Source organism: Umbelopsis ramanniana (genome assembly GCF_025399195.1).
Source record: "Umbelopsis ramanniana AG unplaced genomic scaffold K450scaffold_8, whole genome shotgun sequence".
NCBI lineage: Eukaryota > Fungi > Mucoromycota > Umbelopsidomycetes > Umbelopsidales > Umbelopsidaceae > Umbelopsis > Umbelopsis ramanniana.
This window is the reverse complement of record NW_026252094.1, coordinates 286,958-300,403: the sequence shown is the minus strand read 5'-3', so window position 1 is coordinate 300,403 and position 13,446 is coordinate 286,958. Positions and strand designations below refer to the sequence as shown.

Below are 13,446 nucleotides of genomic sequence, written 5' to 3'. Positions count from 1 at the left end.
GTGCGAAGTTCTACTTTTTATTGTACATTCAACCATACCATTGACCGCCAGCAATCATGGTCTTGTTGCGAGTGGGTATTATTGATTCTTGTATATCGTAGGTTTCAATAATTTCCTGGGTGCCACTCAAGGTCAGCTTTTAGCCCTAATCATTCGACAACACACCACTTGGGATACCGCCTTACCTTCCAAAGTGCCATATCCAGAGACATGATGATCTGTTTTTTAGTCAAACCATCTCCTAACTCGTCCGCCGTTGGTGGTTCGTGCACACCTGTTAATATAATTAGGAAACCGGTATTCCTCCTTTCACCTGTGGCCACCTCAAACTTACTGATAATGGGAACACCTGAACTATCATCAATGGAAGCCACTGCATTTCGGATCAAGAATGATACATAGAATATGTTCTCGATGGTTTGCGAGAACGAGGTAGGATTGGTTACAAGCTCAAAGTAGTTGGTGGGACCTCTCTCATGTAGGATTCGGTATATGTAATTGACACTATTTGCTGTATCGTTTTCTGACGCTTGTATGTCACCTTCTTGTAGCTTCAACATGATTATTTTAGAGAATGGGCCACAGTATACAGAAAGTATAGTGAATATCATACCTGAAGAGGTTTTACCAAATCTTCTTTGTTTTTTGTAATCCTAGCTGCTCTTGTCACGGTGCGTTGCTTTTTTTCAACAGCTAATGGACCTTGCCTATTTTAATAAAATTTAGAGTCTGTGGGGGGGGGTTTCTTCTTTTAAGACAATGCTTACTTACATAAAATCCATTGTCACAGGTCGCTTGCCAAACCGAATCGCTTGCTTTCCAATGTCTACCCAGTTCAATTCCTCCTGCTCATCGCCTGTTTCACCGACATGGCGTCCTCCACCAAGACTGATAATCTTCGATACAAATTCATCAGTGTCGAAGGTATTCAAGTCCATACGCAAATTTCTTGCTTTTTGAGTGCTAAGATCGGCAGAAAGGACTAGTAGACGAGAATCGAGCGTTGCTTCTTGGGTATTCCGTACTACAAAATAGGAATCAACGAGAACTCTCTTCACTCATTCTATCATTTTACTCATGATGCATACCTTGGCTGTACAATTCATTTGCCTTTTTCACCGTGTCTCTTAGACCCGCTGAGTCTGATGCTGCCAATTCACGTTTGTTGTCTTATAATTCGAGGTTAGAGCCTAAAATATAGCAGTAATCAACGTAGAAAAATCCCATCACGACATACCTTCAGCTGCTTGAATCAACTCTCTGTACCTCTGCCGTATTGTGCGTCGTTCGGATTTGTCTTGTGAGGGATCATATTGCTGTTTGTTGGTATCGTGGTTAAGTTTTTGTGTCAGAGCTTCATATTCATCCATTTCTTCTTCTTCTTCTTCCTCCTCCTCCTCCTCCTCCTCCTCCTCCTGTTCTTCCTCCTCTATCCTCTCGTCTATAGGGGGGTCTGCATTTTGGTGTTCAGGTCCTCGAATGACACTCGTTCCTGACATTGACACTGATGTTACCCATTATCGTAAGTCCTGAAATTCATAAAGTGGGTCTCAAAAATGCAAGATCTATATTATTACCTACTGGGATTCAAGTTGACTTGGATCAACTCTTGATCGACACAACGGCTTCAATATCACTTTGGCCGAAACTTCGAGAGCGATTTTGAGATCTCTGGCAGTCCTATCACGTGTTTACGCGTTCAAGCTTTCCAGTCAATGCTGGGCATTAATATGACTTATCAATAAGGATCCAGCATATTAGTGAAGTGGTTTTATTACAGAAGTTCAACAAATGACATTTCCCTCTCACTCAATTTGCTTTGCAAGTTCGCAAGGTCGTCTACAGATGCACTCTGCCGTTGCTGCATAATTGGAAAATGGGGTGGTTTTCGGAATTTCAAAAAAACCCATGCATTTTTATTCCGACACCAAAAAACATTTAAAAAGTCGCTCGGGTAGCGTAGCGTCATCTTTTCTTCATTCACTGCCTTTTACTTTACTATGTCTTTGTCTAACAAGCTCTCTATCCGTGACCTCCAACTCAAGAACAAGCGTGTTCTCATCAGGTAAGAGTCAATCAAGTTTATTGGTATGTGGTACTCCGCGGCTGTTGATCTTCTTAGGCTAACACGTAAGACGGCCTCATCTTTTAATTGCTCAGAGTTGACTTCAACGTTCCCTTGAAAGACGGAAAGATCACTAACAACAACCGCATTGTTCAAGCTTTGCCCACTGTTAAGTATGCTTTGGAGAACGGTGCTTCCGCTGTTATCTTGATGTCCCATCTTGGCCGTCCCGATGGCAAGCGCCAGGAAAAGTACTCTCTTGCTCCCGTTGCTACTGAAGTTGAGAAGCTTCTTGGTCAACCCGTCACTTTCCTTAGCGACTGCGTTGGTCCCGAAGTTGAGTCTGCCTGCCAGGGTGCCACTGGTGGCAAGGTCATCCTTTTGGAGAACCTTCGTTTCCACATTGAAGAGGAAGGCTCTGCTAAGGATAAGGACGGTAACAAGACCAAGGCTGACCCTGAGTCCGTCAAGAAGTTCCGTGCTAGCTTGACCAGCCTTGCTGATGTCTATGTCAACGATGCTTTCGGTACTGCTCACCGCGCTCACTCTTCCATGGTTGGTGTCGAGCTTCCTCAACGCGCTGCCGGTTTCCTCATGCAGAAGGAACTTGAGTACTTTGCCAAGGTCCTTGAGCATCCTGAAAGACCTTTCCTTGCTATCCTCGGAGGGTAAGTTCCCATTTGCCACACGTTTTTTTTTGTTGGTTTGGTCCCTCCATCGATAAAAATTCAACAGTCACTGATCGTACTATCATTTCTTTGATCAGCGCCAAAGTATCAGATAAGATCAAGTTGATTGAGAATATGCTTGACAAGGTCAATGCTTTGATCATTTGCGGTGGTATGTCCTTCACTTTCAAGAAGACTTTGGATAACGTCAAGGTATGTTTTACTTTTTTACCTTTTGGACTAGCTGCTTTGTTGGGCGTCTCTCCCCCATTTTTCTACTGCATGCAAACTCCGACTAATGCTCTTCTTCCAGATTGGAAAGTCTTTGTACGATAAGGCTGGCTCTGAGTTGGTTCAAGGTCTCGTTGAGAAGGCCAAGGCCAAGAATGTCAAGTTGGTCTTCCCTGTTGACTATGTCACCGCCGATGACTTCAGCCCCAACGCTAACACTGGTTACGCCACCGATGCTCAAGGTATCCCTGACGACTGGCAAGGTCTTGACTGTGGTAAGGAGTCCAACAAGATCTTCCGTGAAGAGATTCTTGCCTCCAAGACCATTCTCTGGAACGGCCCCACTGGTGTCTTCGAATTTGACAAGTTCTCCACTGGTACCAAGGCTTCCCTCGAGGCTGTCATTGAAGCTACCAAGAACGGTGCTACTACCATCATTGGTGGTGGTGACACTGCCACTGCTGCTTTGCAATGGGGTGCTGAGGGTAAGATCAGCCATATCTCCACTGGTGGTGGTGCCTCTTTGGAATTGTTGGAAGGCAAGGAACTCCCTGGTGTTGCTGCTCTTTCCACCAAATAAGTAGTCTTCGAATTTTCGTACCTCCCCTTCCCGCATCTGTTACAATATTCTCATCTCCTCAGACGGGCTTGATTCTGTATAAAGCCTTGTTTCCAACTCACATTTAATAAACAAAGCATTTGTTCTATACAATTTTGATCGCTGGCTATTTTTCAATGATGGCTGTGACTGTTAGTCTTGCGAACAGCCAAATTTCAGCTGATGTTGGACAGACTGAGATCTTTGAATACGACCTTACTCGCTAATGCCTAACTCGAATTCAACGCAGAATGGAGAGATGGCAAAAGCGTTGACGCTTTATGCTGTTGGATTTACCTCCATTCTCATGGTCTATTCCATCTATACCCACATCAAAACTCTCCAATCCAATATACCCGAGCGAGGTAGACGTCGACGGGACAAATGGGACTCGAACAAGAAGCGGCGACTAGAGGATGGTGCGTGCCACTTCCTGTGACTTACAAGCTTGCTTTTCTTGCTCTTAATACAATTCTTTTAGCCATAGACTTACGATCGCTGTCGCTTTTGACAAAGTCTGACAATATCAACCTCCAAAACAGGTACACAGCGGCTTTACCCATTGTTCTCGTATTATAGCCCGGTATTAATATTTATGCTTCTATCTTATGAAACTTCAGTGCAGCAAAGATTGTACTCGAACGCTCGATGCAAGGTAAGCAATTTGGTGATGCGAAGTGCGACTAGAATCATTTGCTCACAAGCCCCTATCAGAGGATTTCCTAGCATCCGTCATACAGGCGTGCAGGACCACAGAGACAGCTGAATCCGTCATAATGGGAATATCAGCACTGCAGCTGCTTTCAAGAACAGGTAGGTACCTACATATGGCGAGGATTTCTTGTAAAAGTTGAATTCACTCAACTCTATACTGTCATCACCGTAGAGGCCAACAAAAAGAAATTGGTGGACGCTGGAGCACTGGATGTTTTGGTTGATGTTTTGAAGAGGGACGAGGAAGATATACCAGAGTCGACACATAGGTCTTCAGCTGTCGCTCTTTGTGACTTAATTCAATCTCATGACGACAGGAAAATTCACATTTTGGAAATCGGAGTATTGGACCCATTGAAGCGAATCCTCACTTCCGACACGATACGCAATAACGAGCTGAAATATTGGAGCTTGATGGTGCTACATCAAGTATCACTTTCAGGTATGAAAATACAATGTGTGCAACAGAGTCTTGGAATTTAGGCTCATTTGGATTTCGATTCTTAGAACCTTTTCACCGTCCATTGATCACCAATGGATTTGTGGCTATACTGGCAAAGATGGCGCGTATGACATTTGGTAACACGAATATGCCAAAGTTCTGCATGCAAAGTTTAGTTCGTGTCATCGCCAGTGTAGACCAAGTTGGTATGTGCCATATCAGCTTGTGTCTGGCGGAAACCCTTAGTCCAAAATTTTCTTAACCACGTTTGTATTCAGAGGCTAGAGCAATTTTGACGGAACTACTGGACTATAACATAGTCAGCCTAATTTCTGTCTGTTTACGAAGTGGTAAGTTGAACACCTTTATTTTGGATACGTCTATAGGGAATGCGTACTGATGGCTACTTTTTATTGCAGACGATGTTGAGCTCATCTACTGGGCAGCCGGTTTAATGCACGAGTTTGTGTTGAAAGGTAAGAATGGGCTACTAAAGGCAATTTTACGAGCTGTGGTAAAATCCTTAGCTTAATCTATGGTGTGTCCTGTAGATGTTGCAGCTGCCGAATTCCGACAGATCAAAGGTGTTCAAACGATCCTTCTTTCGCTTCTTACTGCGGATGAAATGTATATATCTAGAGTGGTCCTGAGAACCATCAAATTCATGGCACATGGACAAGGTATGTATGATGGCTCAAACATACTAAGAAAGCATTGTAGCTAACACTTTAGAGAAGAGCAATTTCGTCTAGAGATGGTTCGAACCGGGTTAATTACTAAGATCATGCACTGCTTGACTTCCGATGATGACGATGTACGATATTGGGCCATACTTTGTATACATGATTGCGCTGGTCAAGGTAAATACAATTGCTGTTAGACTTCCGTAAAGGCTGCACGACTCATGTTACTTCTCCAATTTACATCCGCCGGATCAGTCGAAGCACAACCAGATATCTTAAGCGCAACTGAATTTCCAATCATGCTTGAACTTGGTTCATCCAACAAGTCGCAAGCAAGTGCGTATGTGGCTGATATATTATCATTGATATGCTGTTTGAGTAAGTACATGAAATTCCTTAGTGATGCAATTTTCTTATTTCCATCGCTGACAAAATCAATAGACAGCAACAATAATAATTTAGCCCCTCACTCGGAAGCGATTGTGGCAACACTTAATAACTTGTTGATGTGGGAAGAGCCAGAAATTCAATATAATGCTGCTGGCGCTTTGTTTAATATGATGGCTATGAGTGGTGAGTATGACTCCTGGCCTATTGCAATGGAAAATCGTTTCACTTAGATTCTGACATGGTCTCAACCAAGACGACTATACCGCTCTCATTTGCAGCAAATGTTTAAATTCGTTTATCACTGTCATACTGGAAACTAATCGCGAGCGCGTGCAACTGACTTGCGCTAAAGCTCTGTTAATGCTTGGAATTCGAGGTAAACTTGGAGGAAGTTACGAGAACCGTTTTTTATGACGTTGACACAATCAAATTTCATTAGATAATTCCTTAATCACTCGTATTATATTACAAGTGATTGAGCCTCTTATGGCTCGATTTGTTGAGCTTTGCTACCAAGCGACTCCAGTCTTTATTGCTGGATTGACATTGGAACGAAAAGTGAATGTTGTGAAATACACTGCACCTACTCTGGAAGATGCCGAGGTCGATAATGTCAAGGAAGAGCTACCAGATTACATTTCTATAACCCCTGGTGGATATATCAGCAACGCAGCAAGACTGGAACAACGTCTTCAGGCTGTTGTACGCCCACGGGATACACAAAGCGAGAATCTTAGTGCTATCTCTGCCGCTATAAGTCAAGTACCCGCTATTATACCAAACAGCTCTCCTCGTGAAGTGTTTCGAGCTGCATACGATCGATATATAACAAATAATAGTGGCGAAGGCAGCTCTTCTAGTCAGACAACATCTTCCACAACAAAATCCAGCAATCTCCCACAAGCAGAAATTACCTCCGCTTACAAAGAAAAGATGCTTGGCACTTTGAACTCATTGAGGGTTCTTACAGAGAATGAAACCATGTTTTCTCAAGTGCTGAGTGGAAGCATCTTTGAGGGAATGATTGCCGGTATGCAGGCTGTGGAGCGAATGATGGATATCATTGCTGAACAATACAGTGAAAGTGGGGAAGACGATGAAAGCGCATCAGGAAAACGCCAGAACCGTAAAAAGTCTTCTCAAGTGACTGGTGACGCTTTCCGGGACTTTGATACAGGCACACCAAAGGGGTCTCGAAGAGACTCGGATGGATTCAAAAATACCGCCGTTCATACTACGTTGCTACCAGATACTGTGCAAAGTTTTGTGGATTCACTTGTCCATCTCACTGTGCTGCCGGCTATCAATATCTGGGCTGTCCGATACAACATGTGCATCACTTCAGCGCAGATGGATTATGATACTGCGAGGGAAAAGATAGCCAATTTATTAGACATTGTCAACAGGCTGACGTTCGTATGTCAAGATAGTAATCCCACCAATACATCTGTAGCTGCGATACCTCCACCAATCATTAGTGACACTGATAAGGCTGAAGATCTTGGCGACCATCCAGTAGAAATTGGAAAGGATGACGATTCAGATCAATTACGGCGACTAACGTCTGCTTTCACCCCCACCAAAAATTGTGGTAAAGATACAGAGGCTCAGTCACCTTCTGGGAACTTCACGACCTCAGCCGGTATCCCGAAACTTAGAAAGTCCACTATACCATTTGCAACAAGAGCATTGCTTAGCATCCGATCCTTGGTCAGATATAGTAAGTAATTGGAAGCATGTTGTTAAATAACTGTGAATTTGCCGGTACTGATGCCCTTGTTATCGTTCAGCCCCAGTCAGAAATTACCTCGAACAGGAAGTTGGGTTCATTAGCATTATGATCAACTTGTATCATGAATGCAGGTCCATGTCAGAAAGCGTCATGCTGTGCCTGGGTATTATGGTGCTATCAGGTATGTACTCACGTTAGAGATATCAAAAAAAGACAGAATGTATACTTAGTCAAATGTTCCTTTTAAATAAGTAGATCCAACTAGCAAATTGCTGCTTTCCAACGTACAATTGTTAACGCCAGTGATATGGAGAAACATTCTATCGACTTTATCGCAAACATACACCACCGACTTTTATTCGCGTTCCATGCTAGTCTATTGTCGCGAGCTTTCATCATACTATCGTCAGCAAACCTGGAATCCGAATGAGGACAGCTTTGCGATTGATAATCATGAAAGCAAAACATACGTCCATTTGGAACGCGAAGAACATTCAAAGCTTTGCGTAGTGGATATTGAAAACTGGTTGGAGGTCCGCAATGACTCATGGACGTTTGAAACACTTCGAGCCACACATGGTACGCCCATTGTTACTGATGCATGCGTCGAGAAGTGTTTTGCCTATGAACTTGAACCTTGTACGGATGGGCTTATTCAAGTCGGGTGGGCTAGCAAGGAGGCCCGATTTGACCCAGAAGGTGGTATGGGAGTTGGTGACGACGATTATTCATATGCATTTGATGGGTGCCGTGCTCAAAAGTGGCACGGCCGTTGGAGCGACGAGAGAAGTACTTATGGACAAGAATGGAACGCTGGAGATGTCATCACTTGTCTCGTAGACCTTGAAGCTGGAAAAATGTCCTATTATCGAAATGGCGTGGATATGGGAGTTGCTTTCGAACGTGTGGCATGCGATAAAACATGGTATCCGGTAAGTCGTCAATACAATTGAGATGGAATTTTATAGTGGGTATTTTTTTAACCATGGATGTCTACGCTAGGCTATCTCAGTATCCACCAGTCAAGGTTGTAAAGTGTACTTTGGAGGAGAGTACGATCCACTACGCTATGCGCCGCCTGGTTACAAAGGGATAGCATCTCTGTCGTCATCTGCTGTCTCTCTGGTCTTACCTCCACCACACATCAAATTACCGCCTATCCCTAACCCAGAAGGTAGAATATCTCGCAGGGGATCTGCAAGCAGTGGCTTGAGTGGTATATCGTCTGTTGAGGCTGTAGAAGATGAGGCTATATCAATCGAGGATCCTGAAGCCAGTGTGGAAAACACTACAGGAGAACAAGACACGCTACAAGCTGACTTTGATGGAAACGTCGAACCCAACCTGGTGCCGGTTGACAAAGTCCCCCCTTGGGATGCCACACCGGTGATAACCACTAGTCAAGAACCGCGATTTAATACGAACGACGAGCATGATCTGGAAATATGTTCTTACGACTGGAGCTGTTTGTTACCTTCACTTTATTTTGAAGTAGAACTGCATTTTCGACGCGTATCCGAATTTGAAATAAGCGACGACAAGCGGTGGTATGTGAAGCTACTTCTATAAAACTGACATGCTTAGGGCTTACCTGTAACAATTCACAATCGACTTAAAACGTTTCATTATTACATGATAGGATTGCTCGCATAGGAATGACAGACCTTTCAATGCGGATGGTAGCCTTCGAATACGATATACTTGAAAAACACGGAAGGTTTGTTTTTCAATCTGCGGAATACCATTTCTCGTCATCCGTATTATGCGACCTAAGCGATGGAGACGTGGTCGGGTTTCTGTTCGATTGTGAGACCGCCACGGCCGGTTTTACTATTAACGGCATTCCGCAACGTAAGTCAAGCAAGAGAGCAGGGTACAAGAAAAGGAGCCTTACTAATATTGAATTTTGTCGCCGGCAGATTACATACAATTACCCAGTTCGCTGTTATTATGTGCCTTCAGGCCATATGTTCCCCATTTGGAAGGACCTTGTCGATCGCGATTCAACTATGGTCAAAGAAGCTTCCTATACTCGATTGCAAACGATACGGAGAGCACAAAGAAGATGATGCAGCATTTGGATTCTGTAATCACCGCACCTTATAAATAATATGGCCAATATATGTAGCTAAATTCAACATTGCACTCTTTCATTGTACATAAAGACAACTACTTTTCCACTTGCCATAGCTTGCATAGGGTGACTAATTATGCTTTTTATTTCGAGTAGTTCTTACTCGCGACAATTAGTGCTGAGCTGGATTAGCTACATGGGGTGTCTGCATAGGAAATTGCTTATGAAAACTGCAAATGCCGCGGTCTGAAGACCGCACATGTAGAACAGGTATAGAGACAGGTATTGTGACAACTAGGTTTTTTTTTTTTTCTTTTTGATGGTTTCTTTACTCGGTTCGTATAACCACAGGAGTCATGGCGGATCGCATGGCGGTATATTCTGCTTTGTGTTGCCTGTCTGCGGCTATGGCATCTGACATAATTGAAGCTGGCGTTCCAGGCTTGGATTCAATTCCGTTGCCTGAGTCACGTTTGGATGATTCCAGCTCACCGACAGCCGTTTTGTACTTGTCAGAGCGAATGAACTTTGGAACGGAATCTTGAGCCATGAGTCTGTACACATGATCATCCACTTTGTCCAACAGTCTGATAAGGGTACGCAGTGAATTGGCAGGATTGCTGGTAGTCAGAACGACGGTATTGTTTTCTGCACTCTGAAACGGGGCGTCAACGAAGGGGGATGTGACAATAGTCGATATAGACGATATAAATTGATCCATTTCCTGTCTCAGTATGTGATCAATGTTCAGTTCTCTTGATGATCCTGGCGCTACATACGTAGAGTAGATCTGGTAGCCTTCTATGATGAGTTCCTTTTGTGTTTCCAGAGATCGGTTGGTAATTGAACCCTTTATATTACGTCGCATGGAATGATAATCCATCCAAAAGCATATGTTCTCCTCACAGAAATTAGCCTTGAGATGCTCACGAAAGAGGTGCCTAATATGAGGGTCTTCCAATATTTGTCTAAGTTTTGCATGGTTGGAGTCTTTCCCGTCGATTATTTGATACTCCATATCGTTCAAAGAAGACAGGCTATTGCTTGAAGCAATGGATCGAGTGTCACTAGAAGACATTCTATGCTTGCTCGATAGGTCGATTGTTCTTCCTCTGTCGGAGATGCTTGCATGTTTTGGTCGTATACCCGTAGGAGATGTATTCGTGTTTGTTCGTTTAGGAACTTGCTGAAGGTCACCTGAGAAACCTATTGCTGCCATATCGAAATGTCCGCTTTGAGAAGACCCTGTGGATCCTGCTCGTGACGGCCCCCTTGTCGATTCCATGAGCCCTGCTTGCGGCCGTTGATTTTCCGTCATCATAGCGAGCTTGTCATTAGCGAGCATTTCTTGTAAAGTTGCTTCTCCGTCTTCAGTTGTCTCTGAAGAAATATCTGACGATGACGTTCGTAGCCTGGCTGCTTCTTGCCTTGCATTTAGAGCAGCACTCGTTACCAGAGTCGACTTGGCATCAGTGACCTGGTGAGTTGATTCCGTTGACCATCCAACTATATTTTTACCAGTTTGAGTTAATCGATATAAAGCATATTTTGTGGATTTGAATACGCTAGTGTCTTCTAATTTGCGATCGACTTCATCGACGATTTGTTCCATCCACCCAAAGAGTAACAATTCATTGCCTATGGCTTCAGCCTCCGCTGTGTCTATGACCGTCGTATAGTCAGTCATCCACTCCATAAATATCAATCCTGCAAAGCTGTGATCATAATTCCCCCTGTAATCAACCTCTGATTGCGAAAAAAAAAAATTATGGGAAACAAACAGAAAAAAAAGGGCAAATTAGCTAAAGAAATCATCCTATTTTTTCACCCATATTGAGAAAGAAAGATCGTGAAATGGGGTATACCTGTTTGTTTCCAGTTTCCACCAAAACTATGGAGAGATATGTTTCCAGCAGATGACGACGGGGTAATAGGGACAACCCCCATCATTGTCTTGATAATTCTTGTCAGTGATGCTCTTGACAACATCAAAGCATCATCTAAGGGAGCTCTTTCCAATTGTATGACTTTGATTGGCCGTACATGCGCATAAAGTAAGTTCAAGTGTGATCCATCGACTACACTCCTATCGACAAAACCTTCCAGCATGCAGAGCCCCTTTGGTGTGACTTGCCACACCCCCCTGTCCTTGAGCGTTCGATTGCTAGGATCAGACGCGTTCATGAAGAGTCGAGCTTCCAGGAATTGTGTGAGAAGTGTCTTGGCCATCTCTCGTGTCATACTAAAAGTAGTTGTGGTCGTTGTGATGGAAGATTCTTTGGAGCCTTTCGGTGAACGAAGAGAATGTGAAAATTTTAGGTTGCCGAGATTGGATATAGCTTCATCCGTCGTGAAAGTACAAGGATATGATCGAAACAGTACCCTATGAGTATCCATTGGCATTTGTATCATAAGCGCTGAGTAGAGATCGTGAAGGTCCTGAATGAGTACGAAGGTAAATGCATCGTCAGCACTTTTGCAATGATGAATTGAAGATGTTGGTAAAATAATGTTTGTTGTGAGTTACATAACATTTATGTAGCACATAACCGGTTTTCGAGCATAGTTGGTAAAGTATCATAATTGAAAACTACGGCATTGTCTTGTGGGCACTGCATATCACAGGCACACTTGGCACTCTCGGGGAGACTCCTTTTTAGCATCTTACCTTGGTGAATGGTCGACCATCTCGAGTGATTTTCATTGTACTTCTTTGAGCTTGGTGCTGTCCATCATTGCGGTAGTTTCTAGATGACATATTTTGACTGGCGATTCAAACGATGTATAGAGACACAAATTAAGAAGTTGTTCTATTATTTGACCGATGATGATTGGAAAGACTCGAAATGTAAAAGAAATATACAGTGATGGAAATGCTGTGTGTTGATCTTCTTTCTGTCTTTGTTCAATGATTGTTGGTCTTATAGCATCGACTACGAAAAATTTCCTCCTTCTTCTTTATAAACACTGATACCGCTCGAGCCCGATACACCGATACAGAAAATGAAATAGGTAAAGGAAGGAAGGAAAAAAAAAAAACACAAGAAGACTTAAGGTTGATAAAATAACAAAACGATAACCACCCAATAAAAAAGGTTTCTCTGTAAACTAAAAAAGCCAGCTTTCAAGGGGGGCCCAAAAAGAATTACGAGTGCAAGATACTGTACAATACGCGTAAGAAGTAAACAGAAGGGGGAAGCACACGCACAGGGAAAGTATTTTTATGAAACACGCTCTGTCTGTATTTAGAATCAAAGCTGTTATATTAGCTTTGTAATGTATTAGATTATGACATGCTTCTTCATTCGTATACAGGGCATGAATAAACATCCTCCTCATTCATTGAACAATAGATCTATGGTGAACAGATCGGTAGCAATTTATGGCTATGATTTAAGCGCTTCATGATGGTGGTGGCGCGTTGGTCTTTTTTATACATGATGATGATGTTTATTTTAGGCGAGGGCGTAGAAGAAAGAATGGCTGTAGCAGAGAAGAAAAAAGCTCCTGTTACCCTCCTTTGAGATAACAGGAACTCCTTTGTTGTCCAACCGCATTATTCCAGCTCACAGGTAATCCAAACCTATCCAAATTTGCTAGGGATAACTTGAAATAGAAAGCAGCAGCGCTGATCGCCATGTGCGAGCTCGGGGTTTCCCGCTGGTGTGATGATGTGACCCTCCCCTACGATATTATTATGCTCGCTCTGAGCCGTATGCTTTACCTGTTCCATTACTGCTTCATTGATGCTCTTGATCTTGCACATACCAAGCTTGGCTTGCCTGTATCTGGTGAGATTTCATATATTGCAATTGCAATATATTTGAGAACTGAAATTGCGGTTGTACA

At 43.2% G+C, this 13,446-nt stretch overlaps 4 protein-coding genes across 4 annotated transcripts; 2 read left to right on the top strand and 2 right to left on the bottom strand.

The window, feature by feature from the left end:
• Positions 1–117: 117 nt before the first annotated feature.
• Positions 118–1,673, bottom strand: K450DRAFT_226564 (uncharacterized protein). The gene is made up of 7 exons (XM_051586582.1): positions 1,578–1,673; positions 1,238–1,504; positions 1,089–1,169; positions 772–1,024; positions 614–707; positions 335–551; positions 118–274 (listed from the first exon to the last, which is right to left on the bottom strand). Exons 2-7 carry the CDS (start codon positions 1,497–1,499, stop codon positions 150–152), a joined length of 1,032 nt encoding a protein of 343 aa, XP_051447718.1. The 5' UTR covers positions 1,500–1,504; positions 1,578–1,673; the 3' UTR covers positions 118–149.
• A 299-nt stretch (positions 1,674–1,972) lies between these two features.
• On the top strand, positions 1,973–3,689 carry K450DRAFT_226553 (uncharacterized protein). Its single transcript, XM_051586581.1, has 4 exons — positions 1,973–2,065; positions 2,136–2,733; positions 2,832–2,946; positions 3,047–3,689. Exons 2-4 carry the CDS (start codon positions 2,276–2,278, stop codon positions 3,542–3,544), a joined length of 1,071 nt encoding a protein of 356 aa, XP_051447717.1. The 5' UTR covers positions 1,973–2,065; positions 2,136–2,275; the 3' UTR covers positions 3,545–3,689.
• Positions 3,690–3,777: 88 nt separating this feature from the next.
• K450DRAFT_226534 (uncharacterized protein) lies at positions 3,778–9,196 on the top strand. The gene is made up of 17 exons (XM_051586580.1): positions 3,778–3,981; positions 4,044–4,104; positions 4,183–4,217; positions 4,277–4,375; positions 4,449–4,718; positions 4,784–4,924; positions 4,997–5,068; positions 5,138–5,194; positions 5,270–5,398; positions 5,456–5,578; positions 5,657–5,779; positions 5,843–5,974; positions 6,045–6,167; positions 6,231–7,511; positions 7,582–7,704; positions 7,776–8,455; positions 8,526–9,196. Exons 1-17 carry the CDS (start codon positions 3,789–3,791, stop codon positions 9,090–9,092), a joined length of 4,209 nt encoding a protein of 1,402 aa, XP_051447716.1. The 5' UTR covers positions 3,778–3,788; the 3' UTR covers positions 9,093–9,196.
• Positions 9,197–9,696: 500 nt separating this feature from the next.
• On the bottom strand, positions 9,697–12,667 carry K450DRAFT_226526 (uncharacterized protein). Its single transcript, XM_051586579.1, has 4 exons — positions 12,461–12,667; positions 12,266–12,362; positions 11,463–12,036; positions 9,697–11,343 (listed from the first exon to the last, which is right to left on the bottom strand). The coding sequence occupies exons 2-4, from the start codon at positions 12,353–12,355 to the stop codon at positions 9,926–9,928; spliced, it is 2,082 nt and encodes a 693-aa protein (XP_051447715.1). The 5' UTR covers positions 12,356–12,362; positions 12,461–12,667; the 3' UTR covers positions 9,697–9,925.
• Between the last annotated feature and the right edge of the window lie 779 nt (positions 12,668–13,446).